Raw genomic sequence first — 20,235 nt, forward strand, 5'->3', positions numbered from 1 at the left:
TGTTATTGAGCAAAAGCCAAAGCGCAACAAAAGGCAATGTGCATGCCATAGAGTTTGAGTCTGTATGTGGCAGCTTTCACTTTCTTAATCAAATGGACATTTTCTGTTGATTATTATTATTTCAGTAACTACATTCAGCTCAACGACAAAAAGAGCTGCAATAAATGCTTTGCAAACATCTACCAAGAAAAACTGGTTGGACTGTGAGGGAACAGCAGTGGAAAAGGCCTTGACACAGCATGAGCTAAAGCCTAGGCAGAGATGGATGATTCGGTCAGGTTAGAGGACCATGCCTCCCTAAAAATCCAAATCTGTGAAATCACCCCCCCCCCCTCAACACACACCAAACAAGACATATTGGAGCCCTACGGTTGTGATTTCCTTCTTGCTATGGATGCATAAATAAACATAGAAATAAATACACAGAGGACACAGGCTGTGAGTGGCTGGCCAAGTGGGGCAGCTGTTATTAAAAGGGCTATTTATCACTGTCACCCTGCCCAGGATTCATCGCTCTTTGCCCGCCAGCATTGTCACTAGGCCGCACAGGAACAATGAGGCTCATCCAAGTAGTCCCAGCTACAATGGACACACACACACACACACATATAGGAACGTAAACACAGGAAGATGGGCCATATGGACCCCTTGACTTGACAGCCCTCAAAAACACAGGCTTGTATGCACTCGCTAACAGACAGACATCTACTACTAAACATCCTTTCAAACAGTCAAAGTCCTGAAGAGTATATGGCAGTGATGTAACAAAATATTCGGCAAACCTATGGCACACCTCCCCTCCTCCACACAATCACACCTTTCATTTTACGCACTGCTGCTTTATTGATTATGGCAACAATTACCCACTAATCTGTGCAAGCTGTATTAAGTGAATCCCCCCTTTGTTGGACAATAACTAAACAGGGCTGTTTCCCAAACACCATCGCTCAGCCTGAGGGGACAGGCCTGCGCTACTCTATGCTCATCATCATTAGCAGCCACAGATAGAGTCTTCTCCTCAATTAGTTTAGCCCTGCACAAGGACTGGGCAGAAGCAAGGGCAACCTGCACACACATGCAGATGACCAGCCACGGACCTCACATATGCCTTCATCTGCACAGATTCCAATGTGGGCGACTGAAATCAAAAGTTATTTTTCAGAAATACAGATGTATCTACAGTGTCCCCAAAAAAGTATTTAGACATGTGTGCCATTGTGTTGAAAACGCATTCAATTCATTCGGTTAGGAGACAGAATGTCAAATCAAGTGATATTTATTTTAAACAGGCCATTCCAAGACCGTATTTTTCTTTTTGGCAATGTTTTCTCTCAAAAGGCAGCTGGTGTGTTTTAGATTGTTATTTCTTTGCAGGCTTCTGCAGGTTTGCATCCAGTATGCCTTTGTACACTTGTGAGTTCATGATCCCATCCGTGAACACAAGCTTACTAACACTACTGTAAGGAAAACAGCCCCAGACTTTCATGTTTCACCTCTGTGATTTATTCCATCAGTCTGATGCTGTGCTAAACGTATTGCTCTGAAGTAAACACAATTTTGTTAAACGTTTTATGAAGTAACCTAAAGAACTTCATCAAACTTTACAAATGGTTGAATGATTAGTGTGTCCAAATACTTTTGGGGGGGGCTGCAAATCTCTGGAAATTCTGTAATCTGATAAACTACTATATACTGTAGCAGCTTCAGTATGCGTTGCAACATATTTAAAAACAGTGGCAACCCTTAATGTGGCTTTATGCAATATATTTCATTTTAACCAAAATTATTTACATTTGTTAAATCAAGGTGCCTTGATTCAGCCAAATACCCTCAGGAATCTTGAACATCTGAAATTGGTCAGGGCGCTCAAAGAACACAATAACAAAAATATGATAATAATTAAAGGCTTATAGTTAATAATAGTTAATAATAGTTAATAATAGTTAAAGGCTTATTTGTATATTGTACCCTTCTGCAATATCAAATATTGAAAAGGCCAATATCATGTTAATAATTGACAAACAATATATCGTGTGACCCTAATCAGCACACCCTAAATTAAAGGTGGGAAACTTCGGCCCAAGAGAGACCAAAGAAACGTCTCAAAATCCTCAGCTAAGATAACCAATTTCACAGCACTTTCACAATACAGCGGCTAGAGAGGGGCAGGGTGACAGTCGGGGTCAGCACTGTCACAAGATCAGGTTCCAGCAAGTTCAGTTGACCTTCAGTGTCGTGACCTACATCTCTTCTCTGCTGTTCTAGCCCCCTCCCAAGCTTAATCAAGTGCTTGCTTAACCAACTCAGGCCTCCTTAATTCCTATTAATTTAGCATAATAGCAATCCTCTCATCTGGAATTAACGACAGCCCAGCAGAAACCCCCCGGTCTCGGCGGAGCTGCAAACAGTCCAGACAGCACATTCCTGCTCCATTATGCTATGTATGTACATAGCAGTGTATAGATGAGAATGGTTAAAATTCATAACCCTCGCATAAGACCCCCATCAAGTCTGCTCTACACCTGTATTGCATTTTTTGCCTTCAATCAGCAGCTTTTGGAGCAGGGCACGTACGGCCATCTTTCCCATGAGGAGCAGAAAGCCATTACAGCAAGCCGGGGCTCATTTGCAGAAAGATTGGAGATCTAACGTCACGTTTGAGGGGTGAAAAAAAAAGGTATCACTGTGGAGGAACAGGAATGATTTATTCCACTTTTAGTTTTCAAAAGATTGTGCCTGACTGGAGGCTTTCTCACACATTTCTTAGAGTGTTTAAAGTGGATAAGTGTTTCAGGGCTGAGCATATGGTTACCAATACTTGTGCATGATACCTGCGCTGAGCAAGTGAATGAAAAGAAACACACACGCATACACAAACCCATTTCTGAGGCATGAAAATAATGCCCAGTGCCTTGACTTGTAGCCTTTGTTAGATGCTGTTGACCCCCCCTAGGGAGAGACTGTGACCGTACAAACATCAGCTGCTTGAACTCTGTTGACCCCTGAGGACTCCTTTGACACACCTTTTAGAGAGCCCCAACATAAAGCTTTTGAATCGTTGGAAAGTGGCTGAATTAGAGCTTCACATGTGAAAGACAGCAAACAATACTTCAGACGTAACATGTCAACAAAGCACTGTGTATGCACACTGCATGCAAAGAATGAATTATAGATCAACTTGAGACACAGTGACCGCTAAGAACTTTTCACTTTCGTATACGCAAAGCCGAGAGCTACAACACTAGCGCTCTCTATGTGGCTAGGCTCCCTATCAAGCATGAAAAGCACTGTGAAATTCAATGGTAAGCACAAAGAATTCTAAAATAAATAATTATTTCAGAATATTCTTATTATGCTTTATGAAAAACAGATTAAATGCAGCCTGTGGCGACAGGAGCATCAGTACAAGCTGGCAGGGGGTAAAAGACAACCTAGAGGGGGAGGCAGAGGGTGGCGTCTGCTTTTTAATGACCCGAAACTTTAAATACTGCATAATATATAACAAAAATGGATACTTCATTTAACTCTCACAATAACTCACAGAGAGACCATTAGAATCCATTACTCTTAATGTCAACACTGTAAGCAGTAAATATGGATGAAGAGAACATGATATGAGCACCAAGGGAGATGTGAAAAAACCTAGCCATAATCAACTAGCACAGGGACAGAAAACAATGCACTAAGCTAAATGTTCGAAATGACTGGAAAAGAAATCCGGAAGCACCAAAAGCAGTGCATCCTGAGTGTTCACATACCAGTACCACATATCCAAAAATATTAGTAAAGCCACTAGTGTGAGGTTTTCTTCAACACAGAACATACTTTTGCACATACTGGGGGGAAAAAAACACACTTGATATTTTTTGCCAGAATGTTGAGTTCAGAAATTAAACATACATACATACATGCATAAATAAATAAATATAAATTGTCTCGAATTGGTGCCAAGTGATGTCAAAATAATCGTTTATGGTAATCAAATGTATGCTACATATACATATTAGGTCAATTAATAAATTAAGTTCCACTTAAAAACACTGAAAAGACTGCCATACAGGAGAGGCCTATAAAAGGGATGCTTTTCGCCGACCTGTACCCCAGCCCACTCCCAGTCCCAAGCGTATACCTCCACCTGTAGCCGTGGCAACCCCTGTTGGCACAGTAGGCATGCTGTCTCTCAGCTGGCCTTTCCACTAAAAAAGACAAAGAGGAAAAAATGCAGAGAGGATAATAAAAAAAGAAAGAAATATAGAGCCACTTGTCATCCTTAGCAATCTGCTTAGTAATGAGAAGGCTTTCCCCCTGGGTGAAAAGATCTGCTATAATAGATTTTTAATGGCTTTTCCCCTCTCCACAAGAACCACTTCCAGCACCCAATAGCAAGTGGGAAAAAAATCAAGTAATTCCAGCCTCAATGGTGTGAGGTCAGCAATTATAATCCATTGAAATCACTAAAGCTTTTAACTGTTGCAATAAATCTATTTTCCGGCACAATTTTTATCTTTTCTTACTGTGATTGTCACACTAACATGGTAAAAGGAGAAAAATCTCAATCAACATGCACCTCATTATGAATTTACAAATTGCTAGATTACTATATTAAGTAGCTGGTTCATAGTTTTGATTTACTACTAAGGTGTATTAAGATTATGAAAACCACACAGCAGTACCAAACTAGGCGGGATGATGCTTCTGAAATCCAAAGTTTTGAGAAAGTTAATACCACGGATAACTGAATGGCTTCAGACTTCCACTCCTCTGTAGACACAGAGGGCAGGGCATTACTTGGAGGAGCTTGTAGTTTTAATATCTTAGTATAAAGTGCTGACAGCCAATTCTGCTTCATTAACGTTGGAAATATGACCTAAACTTTATAAGCAAAATGTAACCAGCCAAAAAACTGATTCATATTGTAACACAGTGAGTCAAATCTGCAATTAATATGCTGTCAAACAAGTGGTATTCTGGAGAACGTCTTCATGAATTGATTCAGAGGGCCATAATTGCTTACCTTGGCCAGCTGCCTTCAGATATTTGATGATTTTTTTTTTTTTTACATCTATGTCTAGACTACATAAGTCCAAATATAATCCTGTTTTTCTTACCACCTCTGTTGAAAAGATATCATGGAGATGACTTTTTACTGCTAGCAGATGTCACAGATCGCAACGCAGTTGATGTACCCCTGCTGTTAGAGCAGCCTGTGAGACACAGGGGCCTGTGGTTGGTCTGGGAGCTCTATGATAACCTCCATAGAGCTAGCTGCAGGGGTTATTCATACAATAATTGTTTCTGCCAAAGCCATACATCTCCATGTCACACCAAAATTAATGTGATTTTTCCTGCTAAATAATAGATTGTGTGTCACCAATGCTGAAGTCCTGCACACAGCCGCTACCTTAATGTGTCTCAAGGGCCCCAGAGTTTTTTTTGTTTCTATTACAAACAGCCTCAGCTTTTAAATTACTGTAGTTTCAATTAGTTACCTAAGATGTAAATAGCATTCAAGTATTTAAAGACTTCACCTTGCCCTTTTTTATTATCATGTAATTGAACTTGCTAATACAAGTGCTTAATCCTTCGTTGATTAGTACTTTATATTTAGACAGGGTAATTTGGTCCTTCAATTACAGACAAGTCTTGATTGCATTGTCCTTAAAACAAGGCATTGATCCTTCAACATGGCACCGCTAAATTTTTCCTTTAATTTAAAGCAGCCAATTTGCTGCTCTGCTATCCTAGAGAGCTGACCGGGTGAGGTGTAATAGTAAGCACCTGCTCAGGTTAACGCACCCTCTAGCAGCTCGGCTTTGGCCTCCCAGCGCCTGGCTGAAACGCAGGTACGCTGTGATCACAGCCTTTTCGGCTTGGGTTACACACGGCTCACGTCACCCTTTGAAAGCCACGAGAGAAAAATAAAGCCCTGTCCTGTTATTGCCCTGGGCTGCAACTCATCCTGCCACCGAGCTACAGTATCAGTGCCGAGGGCCAGGGTCAAAAGGTCAACGAGGAATTAAGACATGGTGGCCTGAGCATTCCCCACGCAGAGATGCCGTGTCAGATAGTGGCTCACAGATGAAAAGCAAGAGCTTTCCATCCTAGCCGATACCCCTGATCAGATATCACTGAGCGCCTAAATGACTTCCATTAAGATCTTTTATTCTCACTAAGGATGACATGATCAAGATGCTGTCTAGATGTGCTTGGTGTCAAGAGCAACAGTAAACAGGTAATGTGATGTATGCTGAGAAACACAAAGCCGATAGAATATTTAAATACAAACGTCACTCTGCAGGATAACAAGACTTATCGTCCTGTCAATACGTAGGCCGCAAAATGATGGATGTACTGTATTTTTACATTTGCAATACTGACTTCAGTATTTTACTTTGAAATTCGCAATTAGTTGTAATAGAGCCATTAGCGCCTCACAATAAAGACTTCTCTGTTTAGTCCTAATTGTATTCAGAAGCAGCACAGGAAGAAACAGCAGAGAAAAAGACTGAGCCATCATAAGTGAGCAATGGCCCTGTAAATCAGTCCTGTCCCTCAAAATTACCCCATGCTAAAAGAAAGGGCACAGGGTCCATTGATTTGCATGTAATACATGAAATTATTATTTTAGCCTAATTGTTACTAAGAGAGGAGGTAGCGAGGCCAGGAAATCAAGGCCTCTGATAAATGTGCTCAGCAGAATGCTTTGAGAGGCGGAGAGAATCAATATGGCAGTTTGTCAAACTCAATCTCAGAGGGAATGCAAGGCTTAGATTCTGCAGTATAGAGCCAGGGCCCCGTCAAGTCAGCAGGGCACATTATCAGAAATCAAAGGGCCCGAGCGTGACTGAGGGAGGGGCTGGGTGGGGAGACTGAGCGAAGGCCACACTTACTCCATGGTAATTAAAAACCATTTTATCAAGCCTGTCCTCTCAACAATCCCTCTTGCTTTCTATTGACAATATGCTGGGTAGAGTGAGCACTAATTTGACTTTAAATAAATGAACTCGAGGTATTTAAAATTCTGCATTAGCAAGGGAAGAGAACAAAAACAGAACAAGCAGATTGCGGCACCTGTGTGCTAATTCACTATACATACAAGTGCACATAAGCTTCTGTACTTTTTCAAACAATAAAGAAGCACTCCCAAGGTAATTAGATAAGCATACCTTTATCAAAAATATCAAACCCGACACATCAAAGTTGAAAAGTAAATAGCTTTATTACGGAATTTTAAGCCCTCAAACAGAAAAGCGTTGCTGTGTGAGCTTGTATAACAAAAAACACTCTGATTTGCACAATAAATGATACAAGTAAGCCATTCATTTTCCTTTGGAAGTACCAGTTGGGTAGAGTAATGATAATGATACAATCTGCCCTTAGTACTGAGCCCCTTCTACCTCCTTATACGCAAAATAAACAGTGACAGGGCCAGCCGAAGTTTGCACGGTTTCTGTTACCCGAACGACCATCCAAGAGCCGAGGCCATACGCCAGGCATGGAACACCTACGAACAAGAAGGTCAAAGGGAGGATGAGAAACTCAGTTCCGTGCATTCATGTAGTGCTTATTCCTGTCTGGTCTGGCGTGCATTTGTCTGAGTTTTATCTGAACTGACCTAGGTTGATAACTTTCAGTGCACCAAAGAATGTGTTCTCAAAGTCCAGGTCCTGTGGAGGTGCTCTGGTGCAGTGGTACTTGATGAAGGGAAAGGCTCCCGTCCTGAGGATGTGGTAGTTGGCGTCCTGCACCTGCCAGTTGAAGCTGGACAAGCCGAACTGGTCATTCTCTACAGCGCTGTAGCGCACGCAGAACGAGGTCCAGGGTGGGAGTCTGCGCTGGCTGAGGTGGCACGTTAGCACTTCTGAGGCAGGCGGACGGGGACGCTTATTCCGAAACGCGCTCGGGAAAAGCAGAAGGTTTAAAAAACCGCTGTGAATCTTCCGCAGAATTTCTTTCATTGCTTGAACCGTTAAAAATCAGCGACGTCTTCATGCAGGTGTAAAAGCTGCTTGTGCACGAATCTTAGTGTTTTCCCGTAGAATTAGTGAACAGACAGCGGAGTGTGAAGTCATGCTGCAGACTTATTCGAGTAAAACTCGGGAGACCGGCTTTTAAACGCAAAATACATCCCACTTATGCAGAGCAACGCTAATAAACTCACTGCTTAAGGTTGTAGGAGAAAGAAATCCCCGCCAGAACGTAGTTAACCTAACGTTAGCGTAGCCGGATAGCTAACCGCTGGTAAACGATTCGTACTCGGCTCATAAACGACAGCGTTATGCCAAACAGGTACCGGTGTGATCCGACCGCACCGACAACTTATTTCACATTAATTTCTAAATATTAAACACTGAGGAAAGAGTTTAATATCACGCTAACGCTTGAGCTAGCCATCGGCGGTACAGTCTGTCAGACATCCGACTAGAAACAGCGGACTCTCGTTGGTTCCTGTTTTAATTCATTTGGACGCACGCCAAATCAGTAATTGCTGAGGTGGACAGATATTACACTATTTTCATACTCGCTTGCTTTTAATAACAACCTTAAAACTACCTACTGCTAAAAACTGCTGATTGTGATCGCACCTAACGTTTCTCTTTTCCTTAAAGTCGCCATACAAGTCGTATTAGATGAGCTGAAGTGTGAGCTACTTACTAGTTTCCCACCGAGAGAATATACCACATTACGAATAAACAGCGTCTGAGTTAAAGGTGTTTTATCGTAACAGAAACCTATAATAATAGTAATGGTGTGTGTTCCGTCATAATTGGAAGTTATGCTGCTGGAATAAAAGTCTGATCTACTCAGATTTCACCTCTTCCTTGTGGTCTTTGTCAGAGTTCTGTACTGTCACACCCACCACCTCCTCAATATTCTTTATCAGGTCCTGTCAAAAGCAGAATAAAGTAGAGATATTAACTGATGTGCGGAAAGTCTGAAACCGGCTTAATTTTTTTATTTATTTAGAGCCAAAATGGCCATTAAGTACAAGTTATTCATTTTTCAGCATCAGAAAAAAATCACAGAATATTCCATGCAAGTTGCAGCAACTAATATAATACATTTACAGCATTTAACACGCTTTAATCTGAAAGAATATATAATATAATTGAATATAATATAATATCAGCCTTTTTAAACATATTTAGTGTGTCCATGCTTTGCCTTCATAACACCTTTTTTTTCCATAGCTCCAAAGTTCAGTCCTAGAAGTTGGTTGCATTTTATGGTTCACAAAATCAGTTACAAATTTAGACTCGTTGGTCTATAAACCATTACTTCCCAACAAACGTGAAGGGTGGACGAACACTCATAGATCTGATATTATATTTAATGTTGTAGACTTTTGTGTAATTTTCTGTTTGTTGTAAGCTTTTATTTTATTTTATTTTGTAATGTCTTCTTTTTTCTGATACTGAAAAAATGAATAACTTGTACCTGTTTTGACTGGAAATGAAATAAACCAGATGGGGTGTCTGGCTTTTGCATGGAACTGTATATTGATTAAAAAGTCAAAATGATCTCTATATTTTAAATGAACATAAACTTTCTATCACATAGGCATTATTTATCTAGAATATGTAATATAACCAATCACATGTCTGAATACAGACCAAAACAACATGCATATATAATGTGTGACACACTTTTCTGCAGGTAAATCTGTCATACAGTTAACAATCAGTAATGATGGCTATTAATGCCCATATTTAAAACTGAAAGCTGAAAAATGTCTGTATAATGTGCTGCTTTATCAGCAAAGACTGGTCATGTTGTTTATCACGACGCATAAAAGACATGCATTCTCTATGATTTTTACAATATTGTAACTTTAAGTTCTCCACTCATTGTTCTCAAGGCTCTGAAAAAGTCTAGTTATTATCTCATATTGTGTTATTCAGTCTAAACATTCGGGCTGATTGAGAGTAAAAACATTTCCAAGGCCATGTAATTCAGTTCACACAGTTGTTTTTTCTCTCAATTTTTTTTTGTGATGTACCAAACAGACGAAATGCTTCCATGTCAAGACCATGGGCTCAATACAAAACAGTACTTAATGGATGTCTAAAGTATAGAGGATGTTGTTAATGGGCTCCTTGTTCAGGAATGATGTATAATTCAATAAAAAAATTAACAATCATTAGTTCATTAACAGCATACCTTAAAATTGGTCTCTCCTTGCATATTTGGGGCTGATATTTCTTGATGAATGACGGACAGGTTGCGAGCAAAGGTCAGCAGCGCTCCCTGGAGATCTGGGGAGATTGTTCTGTTAACGAGACATGGAGACAAACGAGCTTACTAATGATCCCCTTCCACCGCCATGAAAGGCAAAACCAGAAACAAAACAATCACCTAGCTTGACTGCAGGGGCTGTTGGGAGCTTAATGAGAGCTCTCAGCCTTAAAGAGGGCTGTTGTCTTTAGGGAAAGACGAGGAAAGGAAGCAGGGCTTCAGCGGTTAGCCATAGGATTGAGGTGATGGATGCCTTTAATTCTGCCCAGCATTATGTTGTGAGGCGACACTTTTCAGTGCAAGTATTTGCGGTGTGTGGGTTAAATGGCAAACAGGTCTCACAGAGTGCTCACAGTGTATACATACAGTGTATAGTAGGAAGGAACAGAGGAAAAAGTAAAGAGGAAGATGAAGCGAGTGTGTCTGTACATTTACAGAAACTTACACCATGCTGAGGCTGCTCCTCTCCACGCTGTCATGGAGGGCGAACACGGAGCCTTGTCTTTCCTAAAATCCAAGTTATCAGTGAGTAAACCCTGTCATGCCATTTGAAGTCTTGGAACGGTGCTAACAGATATATCATGTGCCAGTCTCATGGATATATCGATACTGGCAAAAAGTATTAATATTTAATGGCTTGTTAAATACTGTCAGAAAGCGTTTATTCTGAGAACTGGTATCAGGCTTTGGTGGTCTCTTTTTGCTAAGCTGACGGTCACAGCCTGCTTACTTTTATTATAGCAATAAAGGCCTAACTGCTTAATGACCTCATCATCGTAGTTAAAATAACAAAATATATCCAAATACAATTATATCCAAACCTGACACTATATATTGTTGTATCTAAGCTTCTGTGAGTGTCTGCTGTTATTAATCTCACAATAACACTCAAAATACGGCATTTTGTAAACGTATGTCCGGGATGTTTGAGATGGAGTCCAGGACAGTGCTAATATTCAATAAATAGCACAAGGTAAGACTTTACTTGAACTTTACTTGAAGTCAAAAAACACTGACAAAACCATGTGACATGTCATAAGCTGTCATGAGGTGTCAAGACAGATTTTGTTCAGTAATACAGTTTTACCATGTTACCGTTCTCAGTAACTGACAGATGCCATAGTTTTTGATGACATGACAGTTTGAGCTAATTTTTGCTTAGTATCCTAGCTGGCTGTCATGACCACCCAGTAATACTCACATGACACTCAAGACAGCATGTGGCAGGTGTCGATGTAGCAGGGTTCAAGTAAAGTGTTACAGAGTAAGAAGGTTTTACCTTGATGTCAAAGCCAATGCCCTGTGCCTTGCACATCTGGAAGAATACACTGTAGCGGACCATGGAAAGGTTTGTATGAAGGAGTTGGCTGCTCATCACTGCAAACCGGGTGGTCACCGACGCCTGCCGAGAGAACAAAGAGTCAGAGCATCGAGTTATTGCTGCAGATAAATGCAAATAAAACAATATACAACCACAAAGGGTATCAGAAAACACACATCTGTCTGCAGTATGTGATATTATTGCACTGGGTATTTAATACAATATATACAAGGTGGGATGATTGAGACAGTCCGAATGTATCAGCATTTTACTGTAATGGATTGGTAGATTTTGTTTTGTGTTATTACTTTTGAAGCAAGTACAAAAAGTCTATCTATTCTGTTGTTGATACATCTACACGATCTGCTCTGTGACGTGACTTGGGGCCTTGTGTGAGTGCAGTAAACAGATGCACTGTCTACACAAAGCGATGTAACAGGCTTCAACCCTCACTAACGGATGGTGTTTGTCTCTCAGTAGCTGCACAGGACATTTGGGAGAGCAAGTTCTGGATTGTTAGGTTAGAGGACAGAGAGGTGTCCTCTGCAAGCCAGCCATGCTCACAGCAAGAGCAGCTAAAGGATGTGTCTGAAAGCATGCTACGAGAGCTGATTAGTTGAGAGTGGCAGGACTCTAAGGACTCGGAGTAGACATGAGGCATATTCTCCATGACAGAGGTAAGACAGGAGCAGCACAGCCCCATCGCACTCTGGAGAGGCTGAATGATTCTCTTCGATAGATCTGCGCTTTGAGCTGTCAAAGGCACTGTCCTTGCCCAACAATAAAAAGCCTCTCCAGCAGGGACTTAATTGTGTTTGTAATATTCAAGCCTGAAATGATGGCCACAGCTAGAGCCATTAAAGAAAAGCGGGGCTAGCGATACATTGGATTGCTGAGCCACACGCACACACACACACACACACACACACACACACACACACACACACACACACACACTAAATGAATGTTTGATAAAATAATATAAGTCGCAGATTAACAAGCGTAAACTGGAGTTTGCCGCTAATAAAGGAAGTCTATTGTTTAGGGGGCCAGCATCAGGTTGATGAGGTGCTCAGGCATGCATACACATGCATAATGAATGTGGTATGAATTATTAATGGGTTGATTATTTAGGCTCATCTATCAAAATGATAATGAATTCAGCATCTAAACACCAATCAGGTCCGAAGCGTAATTACAGTGTTTAGTTGTATTTAACAAAAATAAAACAACAAACCTTTGGCTGATCAATCTTTATAAGTGCGCTGATATATTGAGATAATACGTTGTTGAGAGGACTGTTATTGCTCTCCAGTCCGCTCATTGGCAACAGATGCTGCATAATGAGATTCTTGTGCTACACAGTTGCATTTAACAAACCAAATAGCTTAGTGGTGTATAGTATTTCCTGATTTCAACCACGTTAAGCTACTGTGTTTTCAGACCACTTCTAAATGATAGAGAACACAGATGCAGGAGCTTGAAAAGATCTTCAAATGTAATGATTTGTCTAGACACACAAAGGTCAGAACTGTCCAGGCTTTGGTCTTGTCTGTGGTTCTTTATGGAAGCTGGACAATAAAAAAGCAAGACAGGAAAAATATTGAGGACTTCGAACTTCTGTGTTGGTGAAGACCTCTGAGAGAATCTTGGCAAAGAAACCACACACATGGATTCCTAACCAAATGAAGCCTTACATCCTACCCAAAGCCCAGACAACTAAACTGAAGCTCTTTTATTTCGAGAAGAGCCAATTCATTGGAAAAGACAATAATGCTTAGAATGGCTGAAGGTAAAAGAGGAAGGCATTGACCAGCAACAAGATGAATGGACACAATAAGCGATATCATGAACTAGCCATTAAAAAGGCTGAAGACACAAACAGTAGACAGGTCATTCTGGAGAAAAACAATATGGTCACCAGGAGTTATAACCCACTTGACAGCTCTTATAATATAGTAATAATAATGCTAATAATAATAATAATAATAATAATAATAATAATACAGTTTATTTAGGTTGATCTGTGTTTCCTCTTACTTTCCATGTAGCGCTTTATTTGATTCATGTCAGTTAAACAGGAACTATTTTTAGTTTTTATTCCTGAATTATAAGTGTAGTTTGGCACATTGAAGAGCAAATAATGTAATTTAATTAGATTATTCACCTACAATGTGTGCAAGCCTAAATCATCACATACTGGCCTCATACTTTCAATAGGCTTGTTTATGAGGTTTCTGATACTGTGTGAGAGAATATCATGCATAAAATGGACAAAGGTACACACATAGTTAAAACAGTACACTAAAGCCTGGATTTTGTCCAAACCTTTGTCCATTTCAGAATGTATGAGTGTAGTAGTATAGTATTACAGTATTACAGGCACCTTCTGGCGTGCAGTGGGTTTGTTGGCTCTGACTGGAGGAGGGACCTCTAGGCGTCCAGTGCGGTAGCTCAGTGTTCCACCAGTCATAAGCAGCATCAGCTGGGTCATGGCCAGCTGATTACTGTAGCCGATGTCTAGATCAACAGCCCACACCTAGACACAAACACACACACACTGATTTACTCTGTTAGCATTCCAACCAAATAATTTCAACTTCATTTGACTGTTCATACACAGAAATGAGTTTTTCATCGCAGGAATATTAATAAAAACATAACAGTGTTTCAGAAAGATAAGTATATTTAAATTTAAATAAATTAAGTTCACCAGTATAAGGAGTCTCAGCCATGATACCAAAGCTGATCACTATAGCATGTGAGTGTAGGTGGGAGAAAGAGAGAGAGAGAGAGAGAGAGAGAGAGAGAGAGATAGAGAGAGAGATAGAGAGAGTCTGGCAGAGAGTCTGCATAACAGTGTGTCTAGAGCCTGACAGACTACTCTCTCCACATCTGTATGGTTAATGGCATCATTATAAGGATATTAAGGGGTCAAGCCCCATTGTGGCCTTATGCTTAAACAGGGCTAATTTTCCCTGATAATAATCTAATAGCTGTGCCCCTCTTCAAACTGTGGGAAATAAATCACCAGTGAAAGAGTTGTTAATAACTAAGTGGCAGTTGGCAACCTCTCCCGCCGTCTCTATTTGTCAAACTAAACGCTCCTGCCAGGGAATGCAAATGGTGGCCCGGCTCCTGAACTCGGCCTCCGATGCCTTTAATCGGGGCTCGCCAGAGCTGGGCCACGTCTTATTACTGCAGACCTCTCCTTCCATGTGGTTAAATCCATCCTAAACCACTCAGTTATTACAGATATATCCCGTGTGCCAGGTTTAAGAGTGAAATGTTAAAAAAAAAAAATTCTGCTCTTGTGTTTTCTTTTATAATGGCTGTGTCAGGAATTGTTTTGTATTATTTGTCTTAAATACTAGTTCTCTTAACGCATTATATTTCACAGAGGTAAAAATATCTGATAATGAGGCTTTTATACTGATTACTTTTAAACTGGAAATAAGGGCACTAGTGGAATAATTAAACTCACAGGTGAATTTATATAAATATTGTATTTTCTCTGCAAATTGTACAATTACTATTGTTCCACAAGTTGTACTACGTATATACAGTAGACCACCCTTTCATTTATTCAATGTCCAGTCAAAATAGCTATTAAGTACTAGTTAAGTTTTTAGCTTCAGGAAAAAGGACAACTGAATATAACATGCAGAACTTCAGTGTCCACCAGTGTCCACCATTTGCCTTTGTTATAGCGTCCATTCTTTTTGGAAGACTTGCTTTCAGTTTTTTAAAGAAATCTGCAGGGATATTTTCCCACACCTCCAAAGTTCACTCTTACCAGTTGGTTTCATTTTCTTTTTCGTATGATCCTAGTGATCCCAAATCTGTCTTCTCACAGTGGAAAGATGGACAGAAACATTTACACTTTTTAAAATCTGAAGCAAAAGTGGAGCTTGATGTTCTCCTCTTTCTCCAAGATGAAAGTTTGAAATACTGTCTTTCAAATGGGGACATTAACCACTTTAACCACTCTAGTCCTTTATTACAGCTTCCCTTCTTTTTGGGAAACTTGCTTTCAGTTTTTCAAAGAAATCTGCATGGATAGTTTTTTGTAATTCCAAACACCTTCAGGGATGTTGTGGTCTGGACTCTTAGGTGGACAGTCCATTGTTCTGAGAACACAAGAAGCTCTGATTGACTTTCTTGTGCAAGTGGATCATCTATCTGACCTCCTGAGATATAAATCCTGAAAATTGAATAAATAGTACTTAATGGCTGTTTTTGATTGGAAATAAAACAAAGGGTCTCTGACTTTGTGAAACTATTACTTACATCACTGTAATATGTTAATGCACTTAAATCATACAAATAAAAAAAAAAAGTTCTCCACCGTCTGTCAGAACAGCCACAAGGCATCTCAGTAAACTGGCCAATGAAAAACAAAATGTAACAATATCAAGATTAAGATCCATGTCCAGCACTGAGTCTAGCGGTGAGCACAGGACCGGAGGAAGCAAGTAAGCTCAAAGGAAGGGGCTGGGTTTTGTTCCGAATCGATCCAGGCATGTTTCCTGTCTACAGTTAATACCAGGGTTTGTGTGATGGGCCAGGCTCCAGAGAGCCATTTAGCCAGTCTCTAAGAATCACCCAGGCCTGCCTCATTGTCAGCCTTCACAAAGGCGTCTGATATATACGCCCGGATTGTACCTGTTTTCTATGGCCCCTTTGCTTTCATTAAAAGCTGCAATCTTGCAGCTGAGCCTCCCCCTACACACAATGTGAGGCAGGCCTACAAGGGCAAACACATGCGACCCCCCTCCTCCACCTCCCTTTAAAAAAATACAGCAGCTTTTAGCAACAGGTTTGAATGTAAATTGATGTTCGAATAGAGACAGGTTTGCTCTGGTCTGGCTTTACTGTCTGCATGCATGTTGGGAAAGATGAGATGCAATGCCCATAATTCAATGTCTGAATTCCTTTGTGCATTTTCAACAAAACGCAGAGAATCAATTTATTTCAGGCATTTCTACTGTATAATGATGGTATTCAGTCTCACTGGATCACTCCATCAGATAGTAGAGAGATACAGATAACAGGGTAAATTCTCCCAATTTCATCGAGAATGAATTTAGCCTAAGAGATAATCATTAAATAGTTAAGAAACATTCATTTTCAAAAGCGGAGGCACTTCTGAATGTTCTGAAAGCTTTAAAATACACAGCAGAACAACGTAGAAGAAAATTTACACATCAATGTTGGAAATTCACTCGCTATCAAGTCACTGAAATTCATGCAATGTAACAACATAATTAAAGCTCTAAAATGACCACGCATTGTTAAGAAGTCACCACTATGACATCAAGTATGCGCATAGCCCTACAAGGCCACTGTAAAAAATACCCTCCATATATGTACGAGTTACAGCAGTTGCCCACATTGCACTGAGTAAACGTCTTCTGTCTAAGCTGCTTTTTACAAGCTCTAATGCCCTTTACACTGGAGGAGATCAGATCGAGGAGCTCCCCCCTGCCCTGCGTACCCAACTGCGCTGCCGCTCCAGAAAGGCAGTCCACACACCACTGCTTCAGCGTTCTAAACACCCAGCCTTTCCATCTCTCAACAGGGCTCTCAAACATTTGGGAAATCGTGGCAGGCTTTTGACTAGAGCCCCTCTCCTGCTGACAATTACACTGAGAGTAAGTTACTCTGCCCTCTAGTGGCTGTCAGGGTTGGACAAGGAGGAACAATGAGACCAGACAAATGTACATTTGAAGCTTACTAGATTATCAGCATATGACATCACTGTATTTTAAATGAGTAATTAATTGTTCAATTTAAAAGTAATTATTCTAGCGAGTTATCATACAGTGAAGACACATGTTTATAGATCTAACCAATTCTGGAGAAACTAACCTAACTAATAGGTAGGAACCCACCTTTATAAAACATTCTGGGCCAATAATCAGTATTTCTACACTATATTGCCAAAAATATTCACTAAACTATCCAAATCATTGAATTCAGGTGTTCCAATCACTTCCATGGCCACAGGTGTATAAAGCCGAGCCCCTCGGCCTGCAGACTGCTTCTACAGACATTAGTGAAAGAATGGGTCGCTCTCAGGAGCTCAGTGAGTTCCAGCGTGGTACCGTGATCGGACGCCACCTGTGCAGCAAGTCCAGTCGTGAAATTTCCTCACTAAATATTCCACAGTCCACTGTCAGTGGGATTATAACAAAGTGGAAGCGATTGGGAACGACAGCAACTCAGCCACGAAGTGGTCGGCCACGTAAAATGACAGAGCGGTCAGCGGATGCTGAGGGGCATAGTGCGCAGAGGTCACTGACTTTCTGCAGAGTCAATCACTACAGACCTCCAAACTTCATGTGGCCTTCAGATCAGCTCAAGAACAGCGTAGAGAGCTTCATGGAATGGGTTTCCATGGCCGAGCAGGTGCATCCAAGCTTTACATCACCAAGCACAATGCAAAGCATCAAATTCCATGGTTTAAAGCGCCGCCACTGGACTCTAGAGCAGTGGAGACGTGTTCTCTGGAGTGGAGTGACCAATCACGCTTCTCCATCTGGGAATCTGATGGACGAGTCTGGGTTTGGCGGTTGCCAGAAGACGGTACTTGTCTGACTGCATTGTGCCGAGTGTAAAGTTTGGTGGAGGGGGGATCATGGTGCGGGGTTGTTTTTCAGGAGTTGGGCTCGGCTTCTTAGCTCCAGTGAAAGGAGCTCTTAAAGCTTCAGCACCAAGAGATTTTGGACAATTTCCTGCTCTCAACTTTGTGGGAACAGTTTGGGGACGGCCCCATCCTGTTCCAACATGACTGCGCACCAGTGCACAAAGCAGGTCCATAAAGACGTGGATGAGCCAGTTTGGTGTGGAAGAACTTGACTGGCCTTCACAGAGTCCAGACCTCAACTGGATAGAAGACCTTTAGGATAAATTAGAGTGGAGACTGTGAGCCAGGCCTTCTCGTCTCTCATCAGTGTCTGACCTCACAAATGTGCTTCTGGAAGAACGGTCAAAAATTCCCATAAACACGCTCCTAACCCTTGTGGAAAGCCTTCCCAGAAGAACTGAAGCTGTTATAGCTGCAAAGGGTGGGCCGACATCATATTAAACCCTACAGATTAAGAATGGGATGTCACTCAAGTTCATACGCGTGTGAAGGCAGATTAGTTAATACTTTTGGAAGTATAGTGTATCTGCTGATAATGAGGCCTTTGCTGACAATAACTTTAATAGATACATCAGAATTTATACAAACACTAAGTTTTTGTTAGTGGTAAAAGAAGCCTTGAATGTGCCTGTTCTGTTGGAACACAGAGTAATTTTCACCACATCAGCACTAAATAATAACTAGATCCTAATACACTGGCCACTATTGTAACTTTAGGCAGCTAACCCACAGTCCACATTTCAATTATTCACTCACTTAACTACATAAATTACATTACTGCCAAAGTAGTTACTGAGTAAATCTGCCTTTTTAAAACCAATATGACCACACAACATAAGAACCCTAAATGAACAACTGACAAGATCAGTAAGCTGAAATCGACCGTTTTTTACTTCAAAGACACTTACCAGTCTGACTCATTCTACCGTGGCCCCGATCCCTCTAGTGAGTTTTCTTTTTTAATTAATTTATGTACTTAATGCTGCAAGACAAAGTCTGGCATGAATGCAAATCCACTTAACTTCTATCTGTTGCCCTGACTCTATGTGGAGCCTTTGAATCTCACAGAGAATCTTAAGTGGACTGTTTTACATATTTAAGTGAACTGTTAATATATTTCGCTGCTATTAAGGCTAAGTAAAAATGATGTGTTGGCCATGTTAGCATTTAAATATTCTTTAAAATAAAAAAGGCATCAACAGCATCGGATTATTGAACCAAATTATAAAAATTTGAGAAAAAAAAAAAAAACGTTTAGGTTTAAACCTGACACAAGACCCACAATGCTGAGTTAACGAATGATTTGGTGATACTCAAAACTATAAAATGATCTATTTGGTAACTGATCACAGACATTGCCAGAGCTCCTGTGTCTGATGAAGTGAGAGCTCCTGTCTGACAAGACACAAACCGGCGCATGGCTGGGGTGTTGCAGGGTCAGAGGCCAAGGCCTTAACGGGGAATTAGTTTATTGACACAATAAGACCTGACAGTTTATTAGATGGCCTTTTGCCACATTAGCTCCTCTCTCCTTCGGCCACTCTCTTCGCTTCACAGTTCCCAAGGGAACCCTCTAGGAGCCATCCATCTACCCAATAACATCCTTCTCCTAACACAGTAAATTGAGCACTCACACCAGCAAGGTGAGAGCCGTAATGGCAGAAAAGTGTTACAACCTCTAACCGGATAGAACCGCATGTCTGATCTCATCCCAACAGCTTTTGGATACGGCTTTGTTTCCTCCAAGCTGTAAAATCGACTGTTGACACTGACAAGTCAATCTAACTCTGAGTGTTCTTATGCTCAATGGAAGGATCAACAGAGGTAAGTATCCAGACTGGTATTGAGCCAAGGGCTCTGTTAAGCACTTGACTTGAGATGGCTGGTTTTAGTATCTTAAATGAGCACTGACACTGGCATTTTGATATTTGTTTAAATTATTAGGTGACAGTACTTTAATCTCAGCTGACTACTCTTATGTAACCAGTCTGACAAGAATCTAGAGTATCATATCATGTTAATAAGTTCT

At 40.8% G+C, this 20,235-nt stretch overlaps 2 protein-coding genes across 3 annotated transcripts in view; both read right to left on the reverse strand.

Annotated features, from left to right (window-relative positions):
- The window catches only part of iqch (IQ motif containing H), an 81,722-nt gene that overhangs the window by 35,909 nt on the left and 25,578 nt on the right, over positions 1–20,235 (reverse strand). For both annotated transcript variants that reach the window (XM_017691764.2, XM_017691756.2), the window contains exons 17-21: positions 13,944–14,096; positions 11,516–11,638; positions 10,682–10,743; positions 10,162–10,270; positions 8,816–8,887 (exon numbers count right to left, since the gene is read on the reverse strand). In XM_017691764.2, the coding sequence (XP_017547253.2) occupies positions 8,816–8,887; positions 10,162–10,270; positions 10,682–10,743; positions 11,516–11,638; positions 13,944–14,096 (519 nt within the window). The remainder of the gene's footprint in view (positions 1–8,815; positions 8,888–10,161; positions 10,271–10,681; positions 10,744–11,515; positions 11,639–13,943; positions 14,097–20,235) is intronic.
- c7h15orf61 (chromosome 7 C15orf61 homolog) lies at positions 7,306–8,413 on the reverse strand. Its single transcript, XM_017691818.2, has 2 exons — positions 7,616–8,413; positions 7,306–7,504 (listed from the first exon to the last, which is right to left on the reverse strand). The coding sequence occupies exons 1-2, from the start codon at positions 7,956–7,958 to the stop codon at positions 7,377–7,379; spliced, it is 471 nt and encodes a 156-aa protein (XP_017547307.1). The 5' UTR covers positions 7,959–8,413; the 3' UTR covers positions 7,306–7,376.

The sequence above is a fragment of the Pygocentrus nattereri genome, chromosome 7, assembly GCF_015220715.1.
Source record: "Pygocentrus nattereri isolate fPygNat1 chromosome 7, fPygNat1.pri, whole genome shotgun sequence".
Classification (NCBI taxonomy): Eukaryota; Metazoa; Chordata; class Actinopteri; order Characiformes; family Serrasalmidae; genus Pygocentrus; species Pygocentrus nattereri.